General features: G+C 37.0%; 1 protein-coding gene across 2 annotated transcripts in view; it reads left to right on the forward strand.

The window, feature by feature from the left end:
* nfatc2a (nuclear factor of activated T cells 2a) overlaps window positions 1-13,355 on the forward strand; it is a 147,340-nt gene extending 133,985 nt beyond the window's left edge. For both annotated transcript variants that reach the window (XM_072239880.1, XM_072239888.1), the window contains one exon: window positions 8,785-13,355. In XM_072239880.1, the coding sequence (XP_072095981.1) occupies window positions 8,785-8,799 (15 nt within the window). In that variant the 3' untranslated portion in view covers window positions 8,800-13,355. The remainder of the gene's footprint in view (window positions 1-8,784) is intronic.
* Window positions 13,356-15,546: the final 2,191 nt, after the last annotated feature.

Raw genomic sequence — 15,546 nt, forward strand, 5'->3', positions numbered from 1 at the left:
GGATTGGACAGGCTAGATGCAGGAAGATTGTTCCCGATGTTGGGGAAGTCCAGAACAAGGGGTCACAGTTTGAGGATAAAGGGGAAGCCTTTTAGGACCGAGATTAGGAAAAACTTCTTCACTCAGAGAGTGGTGAATCTGTGGAATTCTCTGCCACAGGAAGCAGTTGAGGCCAGTACATTGGCTATATTTAAGAGGGAGTTAGATATGGCCCTTGTGGCTACGGGGATCAGGGGGCATGGAGGGGAGGCTGGGGCGGGGTTCTGAGTTGGATGATCAGCCATGATCATAATAAATGGCGGTGCAGGCTTGAAGGGCTGAATGGCCTACTCCTGCACCTATTTTCTATGTTTCTATGTTTCTATTATGGGAAAACAACAGGTCTTTGGGATTAGTGGGAATGCTAGGATCTGACACATACTTGATAGGCTTCCTTCTATACCGTACGACTCTATAATTCTCGGTGCGACTTAATATGCAAATATACGGGATCACAAATTTAAAATTTGTGTGGGAGCATTGAGAATATAATCTATTCACATGACCTACAAAGACAAACAAGGCCTTTGTGTTTCTGTGTAGTGAACCATTAAAACATGCTTTGGAGTCACTATCCTGTATTGCTTCTTAGCTTCATATTTTCATAGAACACATCATAAGCCATTTTCTCTGATTTGAAATAGATATAGTTATTTGGGAAAGTGTATCGCTGTCATTTATGTCCGTCTCCAGATCACTCTTGAGAGGTTGATGTTAAGCAAAAGAAATTATAGAACATGTATTGGATGAAATAAAAACTAATTCCTGCTCTAAACACCACGAGATAAGTTTCCTATCATTCAAATTTATGTGTACCTTCCAGAACAAGAGGAAGTGCAATGTTCAGCAGGCCTTTGACCTGATACATCAGGGTACAAAATACACATGGACTAAGATGTTAACTGTCCTGTGCTATCACCAGTGGGATCATCAGTTGATCTGCCACCAACTGATGATCCCACTGGTGATAGCACAGGACAGTTAACATCTCAGGTCAAAGGCCTGCTGAACATTGAACAAGAGGAAGTGCAATGTTCAGCAGGCCTTTGACCTGATACATCGACAATACCTTTTCTACAACAGATGAGGTTCAACCCATTGAGTTCTTTCAGCAGATTGTTTGTTGCTATAATGTTGTGTTCAGGTGTAAAATTTGCCAAAGCAACATATTTACTCATTCCAATTTTTCATTACTGATACGATTACTTATAGAAGTCAGCTATTTAAAGGGTCAAATTCCTGAAGTTCAAAAGCCTTTCCATTTACAAGACAATTTGCCATGTGCCATGATCATGTGTAAGAGAGTAGGTTATAAGGAAATAAATGAGAGGATTGGAATAAGGCGACACACTGAGAGGCAGCAGAAACAAGGAGATATGCAATGTATGAGCAGGTATAGTGGTTCATGTATCATGATTTGTTTTTGTGAAGAGATACTGAAAGGGTTAACATATGAGGAGCACTTGATGGCTCCTTAAGAGCTGGAGCTTAAAATGAGGAGGGAATCTCATTGAAACCTGGCAAATATTGAAAGGCCTGGAGCAGACGTGAAGATCATGCTTCTAAAAGAGCCACAGCAAGTTTTAGACTATTTATAGTACTTTAGATAATGAAGATATATTGCAGAAAGAAACAGAGTGGATGACAAACTGAAGCTGTACAGATATTCAGACTGAGACAAGCTCCCCTCATGCAGTCACTGATAAACTCATGATTTTACTGCTGGATTCATTGCTCATCAGCAGAAAAATGTTAAAAACTGGTGCAAATAACTATAATTAGCTATAAAGTTTTTGCATAGGATTTGCCTATTGCCTTTTGCTACTGTAGGGCTGATGTAAATGACATCATGTTTGCTTGCATTTCAAATGATTAACTTCTAAGGAAGGCGTTAACAACAGCTTTTGTTTGTTTTTGTTTAGAAATGATGCATGTGAATACTTACCTAAGTGAGAGACTGTTGCATCAGATTAGTTGGACTGCCATTGCAAGTTTAGAAAAGTAGTGGCATAGGAGCAAAAATACATCCCTTTTTTTGTTACTATGTATACAAAATGTTTGCTAAATTACTAACAGAATGGTGTGAGCAAATGTATTTCAAGCCTGTTCCATCAATACAATGTTCAAGTGCATTGCTTACTATTTTTATTCCACCTTTCCTCTTTCAATCCTCACCTTTCAATTAACACTTGTACCTCTTAATTTCCCCTCTCTCCCTTCCCGTATAGTGGTTACTCTATTGAATAAGTAACTCAGGGGAAGCAAGGTTATATTTCCTTATGACTCATGGAGAATTTAAAGTGATCCAACTTTGTACACGAAACCCAGCTAGTTCAGTAATATTGTGTCAGGATGCTAACTTGTTCTCCTGATCTAGTCCTGTGTGAATGTGATTCCAGGTCACTTTCTATGGCTAACCGTATAACAATTACAGCACGGAAACAGGCCATCTCGGCCCTTCTAGTCCATGCCGAACTCTTACTCTCAGCTAGTCCCACCGGCCCGCACTCAGCCCATAACCCTCCATCCCTTTCCTGTCCATATATCTATCCAATTTAACTTTAAATGACAACATCGAACCTGCCTCAACCACTTCTGCTGGAAGCTCGTTCCATACAGCCACCACTCTCTGAGTAAAGAAGTTTCCCCTCATGTTACCCCTAAACTTTTGCCCTTTAACTCTCAATGCATGTCCTCTTGTTTGAATCTCCCCCACTCTCAATAGAAAAAGCCTATCCACGTCAACTCTATCTATCCGGCTCATAATTTTAAATACCTCTATCAAGTCACCCCTCAACCTTCTACGCTCCAAAGAATAAAGACCCAACTTGTTCAACCTTTCTCTGTAACTTAGGAGATGAAACCCAGGCAACATTCTAGTAAATCTCCTCTGTACTCTCTCAATTTTATTGACATCTTTCCTATAATTCGGTGACCAGAACTGTACACAATACTCCAAACTTGGCCTTACCAATGCCTTATACAATTTCAACATTACATCCCAACTCCTATACTCAATGCTCTGATTTATAAAGGCCAGCATACCAAAAGCTTTCTTCACCACCCTATCCACATGAGATTCCACCTTCAGGGAACTATGCACCATTATTCCTAGATCCCTCTGTTCTACTGCATTCTTCAATGCCCTACCATTTACCATGTATATCATATTTTGATTAGTCCTACCAAAATGTAGCACCTCATATTTATCAGCATTAAACTCCATCTGCCGTCTTTCAGCCCAACTAATCTAAGTGGTCTAAATCTCTCTGCAAGCTTTGAAAACCTACTTTATTATCCACAACTCCACCTGTCTTAGTATCATCTGCATACTTACTAATCCAATTTACCACCCCATCATCCAGATCATTAATATATATAACAAACAACACTGGACCCAGTACAGATCCCTGAGGCACACCACTAGACACTGTCCTCCAATCTAACACACAGTTATCCACCACTACTCTCTGGTGTCTCCCATCCAGCCACTGCTGAATCCATTTCACTACTTCGATATTAATACCTAATGATTGAACCTTCCTAACTAACCTTCCGTGTGGAACCTTGTCAATGGCCTTACTGAAGCCCATATAGACAACATCCACCACTTTACCCTTGTCAACATTCCTAGTAACCTCATCAAAAAATTCAATAAGATTTGTCAAACATGACCTTCCACGCACAAATCCATGTTGACTGTTCCTAATCAAACCCTGTCTATCCAGATAATTATATATACCATCTCTAAGAATACTTTCCATCAATTTACCCACCACTGACGTCAAACTCACAGGCCGATAATTGCCAGGTTTACTCTGGAACAACATGAGCAATATGCCAATCCTCCGGCACCATCCCTGTTTCTAATGACATTTGAAGTATTTCTGTCAGAGCCCCTGCTATTTCCACACTAACTTCCCTCAAGGTCCGAGGGAATATCCTGTCAGGACCCGGGGACTTATCCACTTTTATATTCCTTAAAAGCGCCAGTACTTCCTCTTCTTTAATCATCATGCTTTCCATAACTACCCTTCTTGTTTCCCTTACCTTACACAATTCAATATCCTTCTCCTTAGTGAATACCGAAGAAAAGAAGTTGTTCAAAATCTCTCCATCTCTTTTGGCTCCGCATATAGCCGTCCACTCTGATTCTCTAAGGGACCAGTTTTATCCTTCACTATTCTTTTGCTATTAATATAACTGTAGAAACCCTTTGGATTTATGTTCACCTTACTTGTTTTCACTTACCTAACAAGCTACTTAATTATAACAAATCATTAAAAAGAACTGTGGTTCAAGAAGGGAATGTCACCCACCATCTAGCCTCAGCCTTCTCTTGTTTTCAGCGAATCAGAGCTGGGTAGGAAATGTCAGTGATGCCAGCAATTCCTCCATACTTAAAATAGATATTCTCTTTTATTTGCACTTTTTTTCTGACTCACATATTTCCATCTCTTTTTAAACCATTCAACTCATCTTCCAGTCGTCTAATCTCTCATGATCCTCAAACTTTCCCATTACAATGATTCGTATTGCCTAACTCGCTTTCTCACTCATTTTCATTTCCTCTCCCAGTTTCATTTTTCTTTCTTTCTCTCTTTAATTTTCCATTGCCATGATTCCCATGCCTATGCCAATTACGTGGATTGTAAAAATATACATGCTAACCATGAGGTTGTTTTGGAGACATGGTTCTCTTGCTTCCCCCCCCTCCCCCCGACCGCCTCCATACCTGGCCTTCTTCTTTCACCCAACTATACAACCCCTCCCACCCACACCCATTGTGAGTAATTCCTCACTCGCAATCAGCTCACTCCTTACATCAACTGGTAATCTCCCGACTCCATTCACAATGATTGATGTGCCATTCATCTACCTCCCACACCACCATCCCCCAGGACTGGTCTTATCTCATCCAACCTCAGTCATCCTCATAACTGACAGCCTCTATTAACAATCCCCTACCAGTCTGGCAACTGAACCTCTCAACCAGTTTCTCTGGATTGCTTCTTCTACCAATCTACAATGATCTTTCAATCAATCTCTATCCATGGATCCATGTTCAAAGATCCCTCTGTTAATTTGGGCTCAACTCTGTACTCCTCTGGCCTGTTAACTTCACTTCTAAGTCCCCGTAAAACTTCCCATATCTTAGGAGTCACTCATCAGTGAAGATCTTCATCAGTGATGAAATTTACTGCTACCTCTGGTACGTCAGTACAGCTTTTGTTGTCAGAGGAAAGGAAAATTCAAAGATCAAGACTTTAAACATGCCAGAATGCTCATGGTCTATGAAGCAACAATGATCCCTGTCCTTCTGTATAACTCAGTAACATAGACTAAAACAGGCACATCAAACCATTGGAGAGATACAATCAATGCTCTCTCAACAAAATCCTCCAGATCTATTGCCAGGTAAATTAATCCTGAAACAGACCTTTTGGGGGTACTTGTCAAAGAAGCTAGGATGTCTGGCATGGAGATCCATGGATCTGGCTCTTTGTACATGAGGAGATAACCTTCCAAATACTTTTTGGCATAGATGTTCAAAAATGCCAGGGGCATCCCAGAAAAATATTGTTTTCTGCTGGATTCCAGATATTAGCTGGATCCTGACATTTTTGCTGAGCTTTCAATTTCTGGTGTAAAATCTCAAGGACAATTTGTATGAATGCACTAAGTTAGTGATTGAGAGCTTGACTCTATGCTGTGATGAATTCATAATTATTTTGACAATATAGAAAAATGTGTCTGCACAATTGGGCCTATCCATAACTGTTTACTGAATGATGTTATCTACTTAGAACATTGTAAATTGTTTTGATGTTCCATTGCCTTTGCCAAGATCATTAATAAATGAGGACAGGCAGCACTATGGATCTTATAAGTGAATCATCCTCTAATTTTCCTGTTGGCAGGAAGCACCTGACTTCTGTCTTAAACCTTGGCTAAGTTTGAGGTCTCTGCGCATACAGAATTTTGAAAGGAAAAGATTCTTTTGCTTACTTCAGCTGGTTTAATGAATGGAGAATTGAGATAAGAGAAAATTGGATACTTTGATACACATATGTTTAGTGACTTAAAAGGCTACTACAAGTCCCTAGGCAAAATAAGAAAGTTTAGCTGCCACTATCCATGTTACTACAGAAGCAAAATCCACAGCATCTCTTCTATAAATAGGCAATCTGTGCCTCAAAGTTTATCCACATTCAGCAGAGTATCAATAGTATGCTTCCTTTAAGTTTAATTCGGTTGAAGTTGATGATATTCATTTTGCATCAAGAGTCAAAGGGCAACACACTGGTACCACTGTTTAACATTTTACCGCAATAGACTAGTAATACATTTTGAAGCAACACAACTGAAATTTATCCTAATATACAGCATGGCAGCACAGTGCAGGTCTTTCAGCCCATCTAGTCTGTGCCAGCCTGGTCTTCTGCCTAGTCCCATCTATATACACCCAGACCATTGCCCTTCATACCTCCCTTACCCATGAACTATCCAAATTTCTCTGGTGTTATAATTGACCTCCAATCTACCACTTCTGTTGGCAGCTTGTAACACATAAGCACCACCCTCTGAGTGAAGAAGAAATAACTATTCCACTGCAACCATTCATGCAAGCTATCTTTGGTTGACACAATATCTATGGGTTATACTTTATACGGTATTACTTTTTAGGAAGGCAACTAACAAAAACAGAGACTCCAATCAAACATCACAATGGCAAACTCCTCTCAATTAACGCAATGATATGTCAACAGTTAAAGTGAGACAACAAAGTACATGTCTTTCCTGAAGGTGTGCAGACAATCATTATACTGTGTATTCTATATATTTTTTTCAAAAGGTCCCACATAAAAATATATTTTTGAAAATCTCTTGCCACACAAATAAACTTTGATGTTTCTTATAACTTTAACAAAAACTTTATACTATCTTAGTGAATTCTAACTCCCCACAAGAAGAGAGTAATTCCATTGATCAATCATGTATGGAAATGCCAATAATTCCATTTATTGAACTCTTTTAAAATTTGAAATTACACTTCTACAACCAACACATATCTGTACATGTTCCCACAATAATTTGCAAATCTTTTCAGTGTGTAAAATCCACTTGAACTCATGAAGGTTTTGAAAAACCGGTACCAGAAAATTCACACAATTTCTTTGACGCTCTCTAATACCAAAATGTATTGAGCTGAAAATAGGTCTCTGTGGTTGTGTGTGTTTACCTACAGCAGGTGAGGAAATAAGACCATCTGAGAACTTTCACCCACGTTTTTCATCTTCAAGTTATTAATAGATTAAGGGGGCAAGTAAACTTTCCATATAGTCAAAGCACAAAGGGCAGGAAGTTATAGAAAATACACACTGAAGTCTGAGCTAGACAAAATGGAACACAAAACTTTCACTCACTATCTTCTGAGTCATACTGTAAATGGCCACTCCGTGTTTCTCTGTTTTACAATTACAGTGTTGGCAAATATTTGAAGTTCAGGGTGGATCAATAAAGTTGTAATAATGGCATACTCTGAATGGAATTAACTATTAACAAGAACAATAGTAGATAGGGTCTTGTTTTTTTTTGAATTTTGATAAAAGTTAATCCATTTTTCATTGTGGTTATTGATTCTCTTAATTCCTGATGGTCAAGTCTGATACAAAATATTGTAAGTTTCTAGCCAAAATCTGAGCTGTGACTTTATTTAGACAGTGATGGGTGAACAGGTTTGCTTTTATTGTGGTTTTCAGCCCACAATCTGACCCAATACAATAACTGGAGAGTTGTGTTCAACATGTGGAAAATGCATGTTTTTCATAAAACACCACCTCCCAAATTGCTGTGCAGGTGCCAGTGTTCCTTATGAATTTATTGTCTATTGCTTCTGGTTATTTACCTGGAAACTGTGTTTTTATTTAATAGATTGGGAATTTTATCACATCACCATTTGCTTTGACACCATGTTTTCTTGGAGTAGATTTAGAAATGTGCATGATTTCTAAATGATGTCAAGGAAAGTCAAAGAAGCATAAAAGGAAAAGAGAAGGCATAAAATATAGCAAAAATTAGTGGGAAGTTAGAGGATAAGGAAGCTTTTAAAAACCAACAGAAGGCAACTAAAAGAGCCACAGGAGAGAAATAAAAATGAGATAGGAAGTTAGGCTGGCCAAACATATAAAAGAGGATTCCAAAAGTCTTTTCGGGTATATAAAGAGCAAAAGAGAGATGAGAGTGGATATTGGACTGCTGGAAATGGTGGACAAACTTAAATATTTTGGGTCAGTCTCCCTTAGTAGTGTACCAGAAATTCAAGATTGTTGGGGCAGAAGTGAGCTTAGCTGCTATTACTAAGGAGAAGGTGATTGGGAAGCTGAAAGAACTGACGGTAGTTAAATCATCTGGATTAAATGGACTACACCCTAGGGTTCTGAAAGAGGTGGTTGATGAGATTGTAGAGGCATTGTAATGTTATACAGGTCGATCTTCACTAATCTGACTACCTGTAATCCAGTTCCTTTGATAATCCGGTACTGATTATGCTTAATGTGATCCTTCTGTAATTCGGCATTTTCACTAATCCGGCACTCCTCAAGTCTCAATGGTGCTGGATTAGTGAAGGTTGACCTGTATTTGTTTTTATCTAATATACAAAATTTGTGAATTTCATAATTTGATACTCTGCATCTGACTGAGGAATTTAATGTGCTCATCTTATTTCTTTTTCTTTTGCAGTTAATGAAATTATAAGAAAAGATCTTTCTGCAGTCATTGTGCGAAGCCAGTCATAGACACAGCAGATTTACAACGGACACTTCCTTGCATAAGCTTGGAATTTTTCTGCACTTCTAGTGGTACCCTTGGTGTGTCAATAGGTCAGCTGTAAGGTTCACATTCAGCTGCACAGAACAATATGCTGGCAAGGAGTTGGTTTCTCTGACTAATCACTATGGGAATTTTTACCTTGTGAATTTCAGCTTAGCAAATTTTCATCATGGTTTCCATTCATTCAGTGTATTTATTGGGGTCCATAACTGTATTTTCAGTTTATACTTGTACAATTTTATTCACTTAGATTACACCCATTTCCTCTCAAATTTTCAAAGGACTGAACTTCAGACCAGTCTACTAGAACTTTGAGCTATTTTTAAGCTTTTCTTATTATCTTCTTTAACTACAAGGGCGAGAAATATCTTTGCAATAATTTTCACAGAAGTCAAAATGAAAAGTTCTGGTATGAAAAAGCAGTTTAACTGCAAGAATGTGCGTCATTGCCATTTTGACATCTCAGATAAAATACACTTTTTGTTGAATCTACCAGACTGCAACTCTAAATTGAGTGCAAAAATTTGATGATTTGCATTGAATATTGGGTAACTGGTAAATGAACAGCAGGAGCATAAAGTTTCTATCAAACTATGTAAGTTATTTTATGTCCAGTAGTTTAAAGAGTATAGCTAGAATCAATATGCCCTGTTGAAGTTCAGTGTTTCTTTCTGACATATTCTGGGATGTTGTTAATATAACTTTGACATAAAACAACTTCAGAAGACAAAGTTAAGACAAAGGTAGAATTCAAGAATAACTAATACTAATAACTAATGCATGTTGATTTATTTAAGCAATATCTATGATCATTGAAGATCTATTTTTTAATATCTCAAGCTTTGAAGAGGCAATTTTTTGTGTATAACTTGTTTTCCCATTATAGAACATAATATTTCAACCACATACACATATAACAAAAGACTTCTTGCTATGTCAAGAAATGCTACCATAGCAGTTTTAGACTACAAATGATTCTACCATTCTTTTAAATCTAAGAATGAAGCCATTTACTATCTTTTCAAAAGGAATCAAGATAATTCAAAATATATGTTAACATATCTGGTGTACATGTTGTTTGTTAATTTTTTTTAATACTGTGGTCAAAATACAAACCTCTCTACTGCCAAGGTGAAATTCCACCGTTTATGCCTTAATCAGCCTTGCTGAAAGACACAACACAGTCTGCCTGTATAAAGCAAGTTAAATGTTATCAAATTATTATCATGTTTTAAAATTCTAGGACATATAGTTGCAATTTTATCCTGATAACTAGTCAGTGATTACACAGTATCAGGATTGTTCCTTTTGTAGCCATTTTTAGTTGGATATACAGTAGATTTTAATTAATAAAGCTTTAACCAGTCTTTTGCCCTCAGCTAATTGGATGATGCACATCTTGAGGCATTCAAGTCTGCACATCACTCTTGGGATAGATTTCCTGACACCTATCTTCTAATCTAGAACAAAATACTGTTACAGTGGAGGATGAGAATTATTAATGAATAGACAATAAAGCAGGAATAGAGTCAGATGCAATTCCCTGAAGAAAAGATGGACTATCATGTGCATAAGGATTAAGAATTTAGTATTAATTGTTATTGATTTTACAGGACTGTTATCGTTTAATGTTTGGAATATCTCTGATGGCATACTGCTGTCAAACCTTATAAATCCAGTGACCCACTTTGTTGTTGCAAACCACAGATCACCCAAGGTTACAGGAACATTAGTTATACTTCCTGATGAACAGGAAGATCCCTGTATCTGTGCTACTAAAATTTTCCTAATACTTCTTGCATAGTTGGAGCTATGCCTGTCATATGTAATCCCAATTGATGGCATCGGAAAATGCACAGCAGAAGTAGATTTAAATATTATAAATATTAACTTGTTATTGCTAACTGCCACCTCGTGGGGTGACAAAGTATTATCAACGTTATGGTACTATAAGTCAAATGAAATTAGATGGGAGATAGTACTTGGGTGTCATAATGTTTCAATTTTCACACTTCCCATATAGAAAGGGCTTTTCATATCCTTCAATTTGCTAAACTATGAAAAGATTCATAAGTGTTCTGGTTCTATATAAAATCAATTATGAGAAGACCCTCAGAGTAAGACTGGTTTGTAGTCTGGTACATCATAAGAAATCTTACAGTAAGTTCTTTTGCTTTATAAATAGGTACAGTAAACTTTAGTATCAATATCAATGATTTATTGTTTTATTGATGTATTGAATGTAGAAAGCCCAATTGTGGTTTTTATGTAGATGAACTTATTTTAGTTTTGTTATAAACGTATATTTAGCTTGCTTAAATCCTGAATGCTTTTTACCATATTTTCATTCCATAATAGCAAATTATAATTAGTTTGTTAGACAGTGTTTCATGTATTATGCAATCAAGCATGAATATTGCCAACTGATATAAATATCTGTTAATGTAGGGATGTGAAATGAGAAGTCTTTAAATGTGTTGGAATATAGAGATAGGGATGGCATCTTCTAATATTACATTGTAGACACAATATGTTCTTTCCCCTTTCAAAAGTCATATGTATTTACTATCAAAGGATAGTTAGTTCGTGGATTAAATTTGTGTCACGGAATCTACTTTAAAGTTATTTTTCCTGCTTATTACTTAAGAACATCAGAGAGAGCACAACTCCTAGTTTTTGCTTTTAAGTTTGCTGTTGCCTGACTATCTACATTTAATCTCCATCTCTTATTTCATATCAGAGTTAAAATAATGATGAAAGGATGTTCCTACCAGTAAATTCTTTCATAAATTACATTAGTAACCTGATTCCTACATATTAAAAATTGAAACTATTACATGTGAAAAAATGTATCATAACTTCATAAAATCTGTGTAAATTTAAAACAAATTCTATTTTGTTGACCTCAAAATGTTCATATTTTTATTTTATTCCCCTGTTTCTGCAAAAATGCACATTTGAAACAGGACAATAACAGATATAAATTAGAAAGGCAGGTTAAAAATACACAATCCAGTGTACATTTACAAGAATGAAATCTTATAAAGATCTTACAAATTAGCTGGAGTTAATACATTTTTGAATTTCTTTATTTACTTTTGTGATTCTAAGACTTAGTGGTCAATGTATATTTTTTAATAAAATTGGCCCCGGGTTTCTTACATGGCATTCATTGCCATATTTGAATTTTTTATACTGTTAAGTATTATTGTGTCTTGCAAAGTGCACAATATAGCTCAATTCTTGTTTATAAATTCATTTTGTAACAATTTTTTAAATACATGTCAAAAGATGGTATTTGAGTTAAATGAAAAATGTTTAACTGAGTCAGTTTCTTGTATGTGTAATGTAATTTATGTACAGTTTATTATGGAACAATATATTGCTTTAGAACATTGTCATCTCCAGCAATTTTTTAATTGCTCTATTTTATCAAGTCTTTCAATTTTGTTTTTGATGATGCACGGGATCCCTCCATCAGCAGCATTCAGCCCTTTAAAATGATCAGGGCTGCAGATGGCATGTACTTAGAAACTGACAAGCAGGGACATTTTGTATTAGTTTACTGTGGCCATGTTTGTACACTAGGAAACAGCATCTTTCCTCAGTTGTCTAAATGGTCTGCCACAGTGCCTTCCTGTCATTGTACTGAAACAAAAATTAAAGAACTGGATGCCAAAAATATCAACCCTGTTTTTCAAAGGTCTTTGTAAAGTAAAATATTTCAAAGAAAAATCTGTTTTTTTTTGCTAAGGATCTAAAAAGCAAAGTAAATTTTGAGCCAACAAAGTTCTTAACAAAGGTCAACGACGGAAAGTTGACTCATAAAGGTCCATGTGTAATAGTAGAAAGAATGTGATAAAGTAATGATTTGCACTGTTAAACGTAATGCCATTGATTAAGAGCAATACTGTATATTCCTTTTGAATGTAGAACTTCTCTAAAGACAGCACTATATTTTTTGTAATGTAAAGATTTCTGCTGCTTACTTTTATATCCAAAAAGTTCTCATTATCTATTCTTGTTTTTCAAAAGCATGATGTTGTTATCTTTATTTTAGAAATTTACTGTAGATGTTTTTTTAATATTTTTGTTTCATACTTCTAAACCATTGTTTATACTTAATTGCTTATATTTCTGCCTCTCTATAATCCCTTCAGTGTCAGATTTGGATTAATGCAATTAATTAATTAATGCTATCTCTCTCTCTCACACACACAGACACACACACACACACACACACACACACACACACACACATATAGTATATCATGTAAAGAAATATATTTGCTAAGATTTTCTAAAAAAAACTAAGAACCAGCAGAGAAGGGGTTAAATGCATCTGATGAAATAGACACTTATTCTTTAAGCAAGATATTAAATCATTAACTTTTGTATTCTGATGCTAATTGTAGTAACATTTTGCATTGCCATGCTTAGATCTGTGCAACTTATCAATAAAAAAAAACAAAAAAGCTTGACTTTTTGGCTGAATTGTTTTTCTTTATTTTTTAGAAATATTAATCGCCAGAAGAAAATGCATTTGATTATAGTCTTAGTACATTAGATCATAAGACATAAGAGCAGAATTACGCCATTCAGCCCATCAAGTCTGGTCTGCCATTTCATCATGGCTGATCCTGGATCCCACTCAACCCCATACACCTGCCTCTTGCCATATCCCTTGATGCCCTGACCAGTCAGGAAATGATCAACTTCTGCCTTTACTATATCCAGAGACTTGGCTTCCACTGCAGTCTGTGGCAGAGTATTCCACAGATTCACAACTCTCTGGCTAAAAAATTCCTCCTTACCTCTGTTCTAAAAGGTCACCCCTCAACTTTGAGGCTCTGCCCTCTAGTTCTGGATACACCCACCATAGTAAACATCCTCTCCACATCCACCCTATCTAATCCTTTCAACATTCAGTAGGTTTCAATTAGATCCTCATGCTTTTTTCAAAATTCCAGTGAGTACAGGCCAAATGCTCCTCATGTTAACCCCTTAATTCCTGGAATCATACTTGTGAACCTCCTCTGGACTCTTTCTAATGACAACACATCCTTTCTGAGATATGGGATACAAAACTGTTTTACAAAGCCTCAGCATCATCTCTTTGCTTTTATATTCTGTTCCCCTTGAAATAAATGCCAACATTGCATTTGCCTTCTTTACCACAGAATCAACCTGTAAATTAATCTTCTGGGAGTCTTGCACAAGGACTCCTAAGTCCCACTACATCTCTGATGTTTGAACCTCCTCCATATTTAGATTATAGTCCACACTATTGTTCCTTTCACCAAAGTGCATTATCATACATTTCCCAACACTGCGTTCCATCTGCCTCTTATTTCCCATTCTTCCAATTTGAATGTCCTGCTGCAATCACATTGCGTCCTCAGTACTACCTACCCCTCCACCTATCTTTGTATCATCCGCAAACTTTGCCAAAAAGCCTTCAATTCCATTATCTAAAACATTGACAAACAATGTGAAAAGTAGCGGTCCCAATACTGACCCCTGAGGAACACCACTAGTCACTGGCAGCCAACCAGAAAAGGCCCCCTTTATTCCCACTCTCTGCCTCTTGCCTGTTGGCCATTCCTTTATCCATGCCAGTATATTTCCTGTAACACCATAGGATTTTATCTTGTTAAGCAGCCATATGTGTGGCACCTTATCAAGTGCCTTTTGATATACTTCCTTGAAGAACTAACAGACTTGTCAGGCAAGATTTCCCTTCACAGAAACCATGCTGACTTTGACTTATTTGATGATTAGTCTCCAAGAACCCCGAAACTTCATCCTTAGTAATTGACTCCAACACTTCCTCAATCACTGAGGTTAGGCTAACTGGCCCATAATTTTCAATCTTTTAGTCCTCCAGGACCATGCCAGAATCAAGTCGTTCTTGAAGGATCATGACCAATGCATCCATTATTTCTTCAGCAGCCTTTCTTAGTACTCTGGGATGTATGTAGTCTGTCTGGTTCAGGTGACTTATCCAGTTTAAAACCTTTCAGGTAGCCTCGCATTGTTTTCCTTTGTAATAGCAATGGCACTCTTTCCTGCTCCCTGAACTTCACGGACCTCTGGCACACTGCTACTTCCTTCCACAGTGAAAACAGATGCAAAGTACCCATTAAGTTCATCTGTCATTTCTTTGTCCCCTATTACTACCTCACCAGCCTCATTTTCCAGTGGTCCAATATCAACTCTCACCTCATTTTACTCTTTATGTAACTGAAAAATTTTTGGGTATCTTTCTTTATATTATTGGCTAGTTTGCTCTCATATTTCACCTTTTCCCTTCGTATAGCTTTTTAGTTGCCTTTGTTGGATTTTAAAAGCTTCCCAATTATCAAAATCCCCACTCTCTTTTGCTACCTTATATAACCTTTCCTTGGCTTTTATGCAGTGCTTAGCTTCCCTTGTCAGACACAGTTGCCTAGCCCTGCCATTTGAGAACAACTTCTTCTGTGGGACATATCTATCCTGTGCCTTGTGAACTATTCCCAGAAACTTCAGCCATTCCTGCTCTGCCGTTGTCCCTGCCAGTATCTCCCTCCAATCCACCTGGGCATGCTCCTCTCTCATGCCTCTGTAATTCCCTTTATTCCATTGGGATAATAACACATGTGACTTAAGCTTCTCCCTCTCTATTTGCAGTAT

The sequence above is a fragment of the Mobula birostris genome, chromosome 2 (assembly GCF_030028105.1).
Source record: "Mobula birostris isolate sMobBir1 chromosome 2, sMobBir1.hap1, whole genome shotgun sequence".
NCBI classification, from domain to species: Eukaryota; Metazoa; Chordata; class Chondrichthyes; order Myliobatiformes; family Myliobatidae; genus Mobula; species Mobula birostris.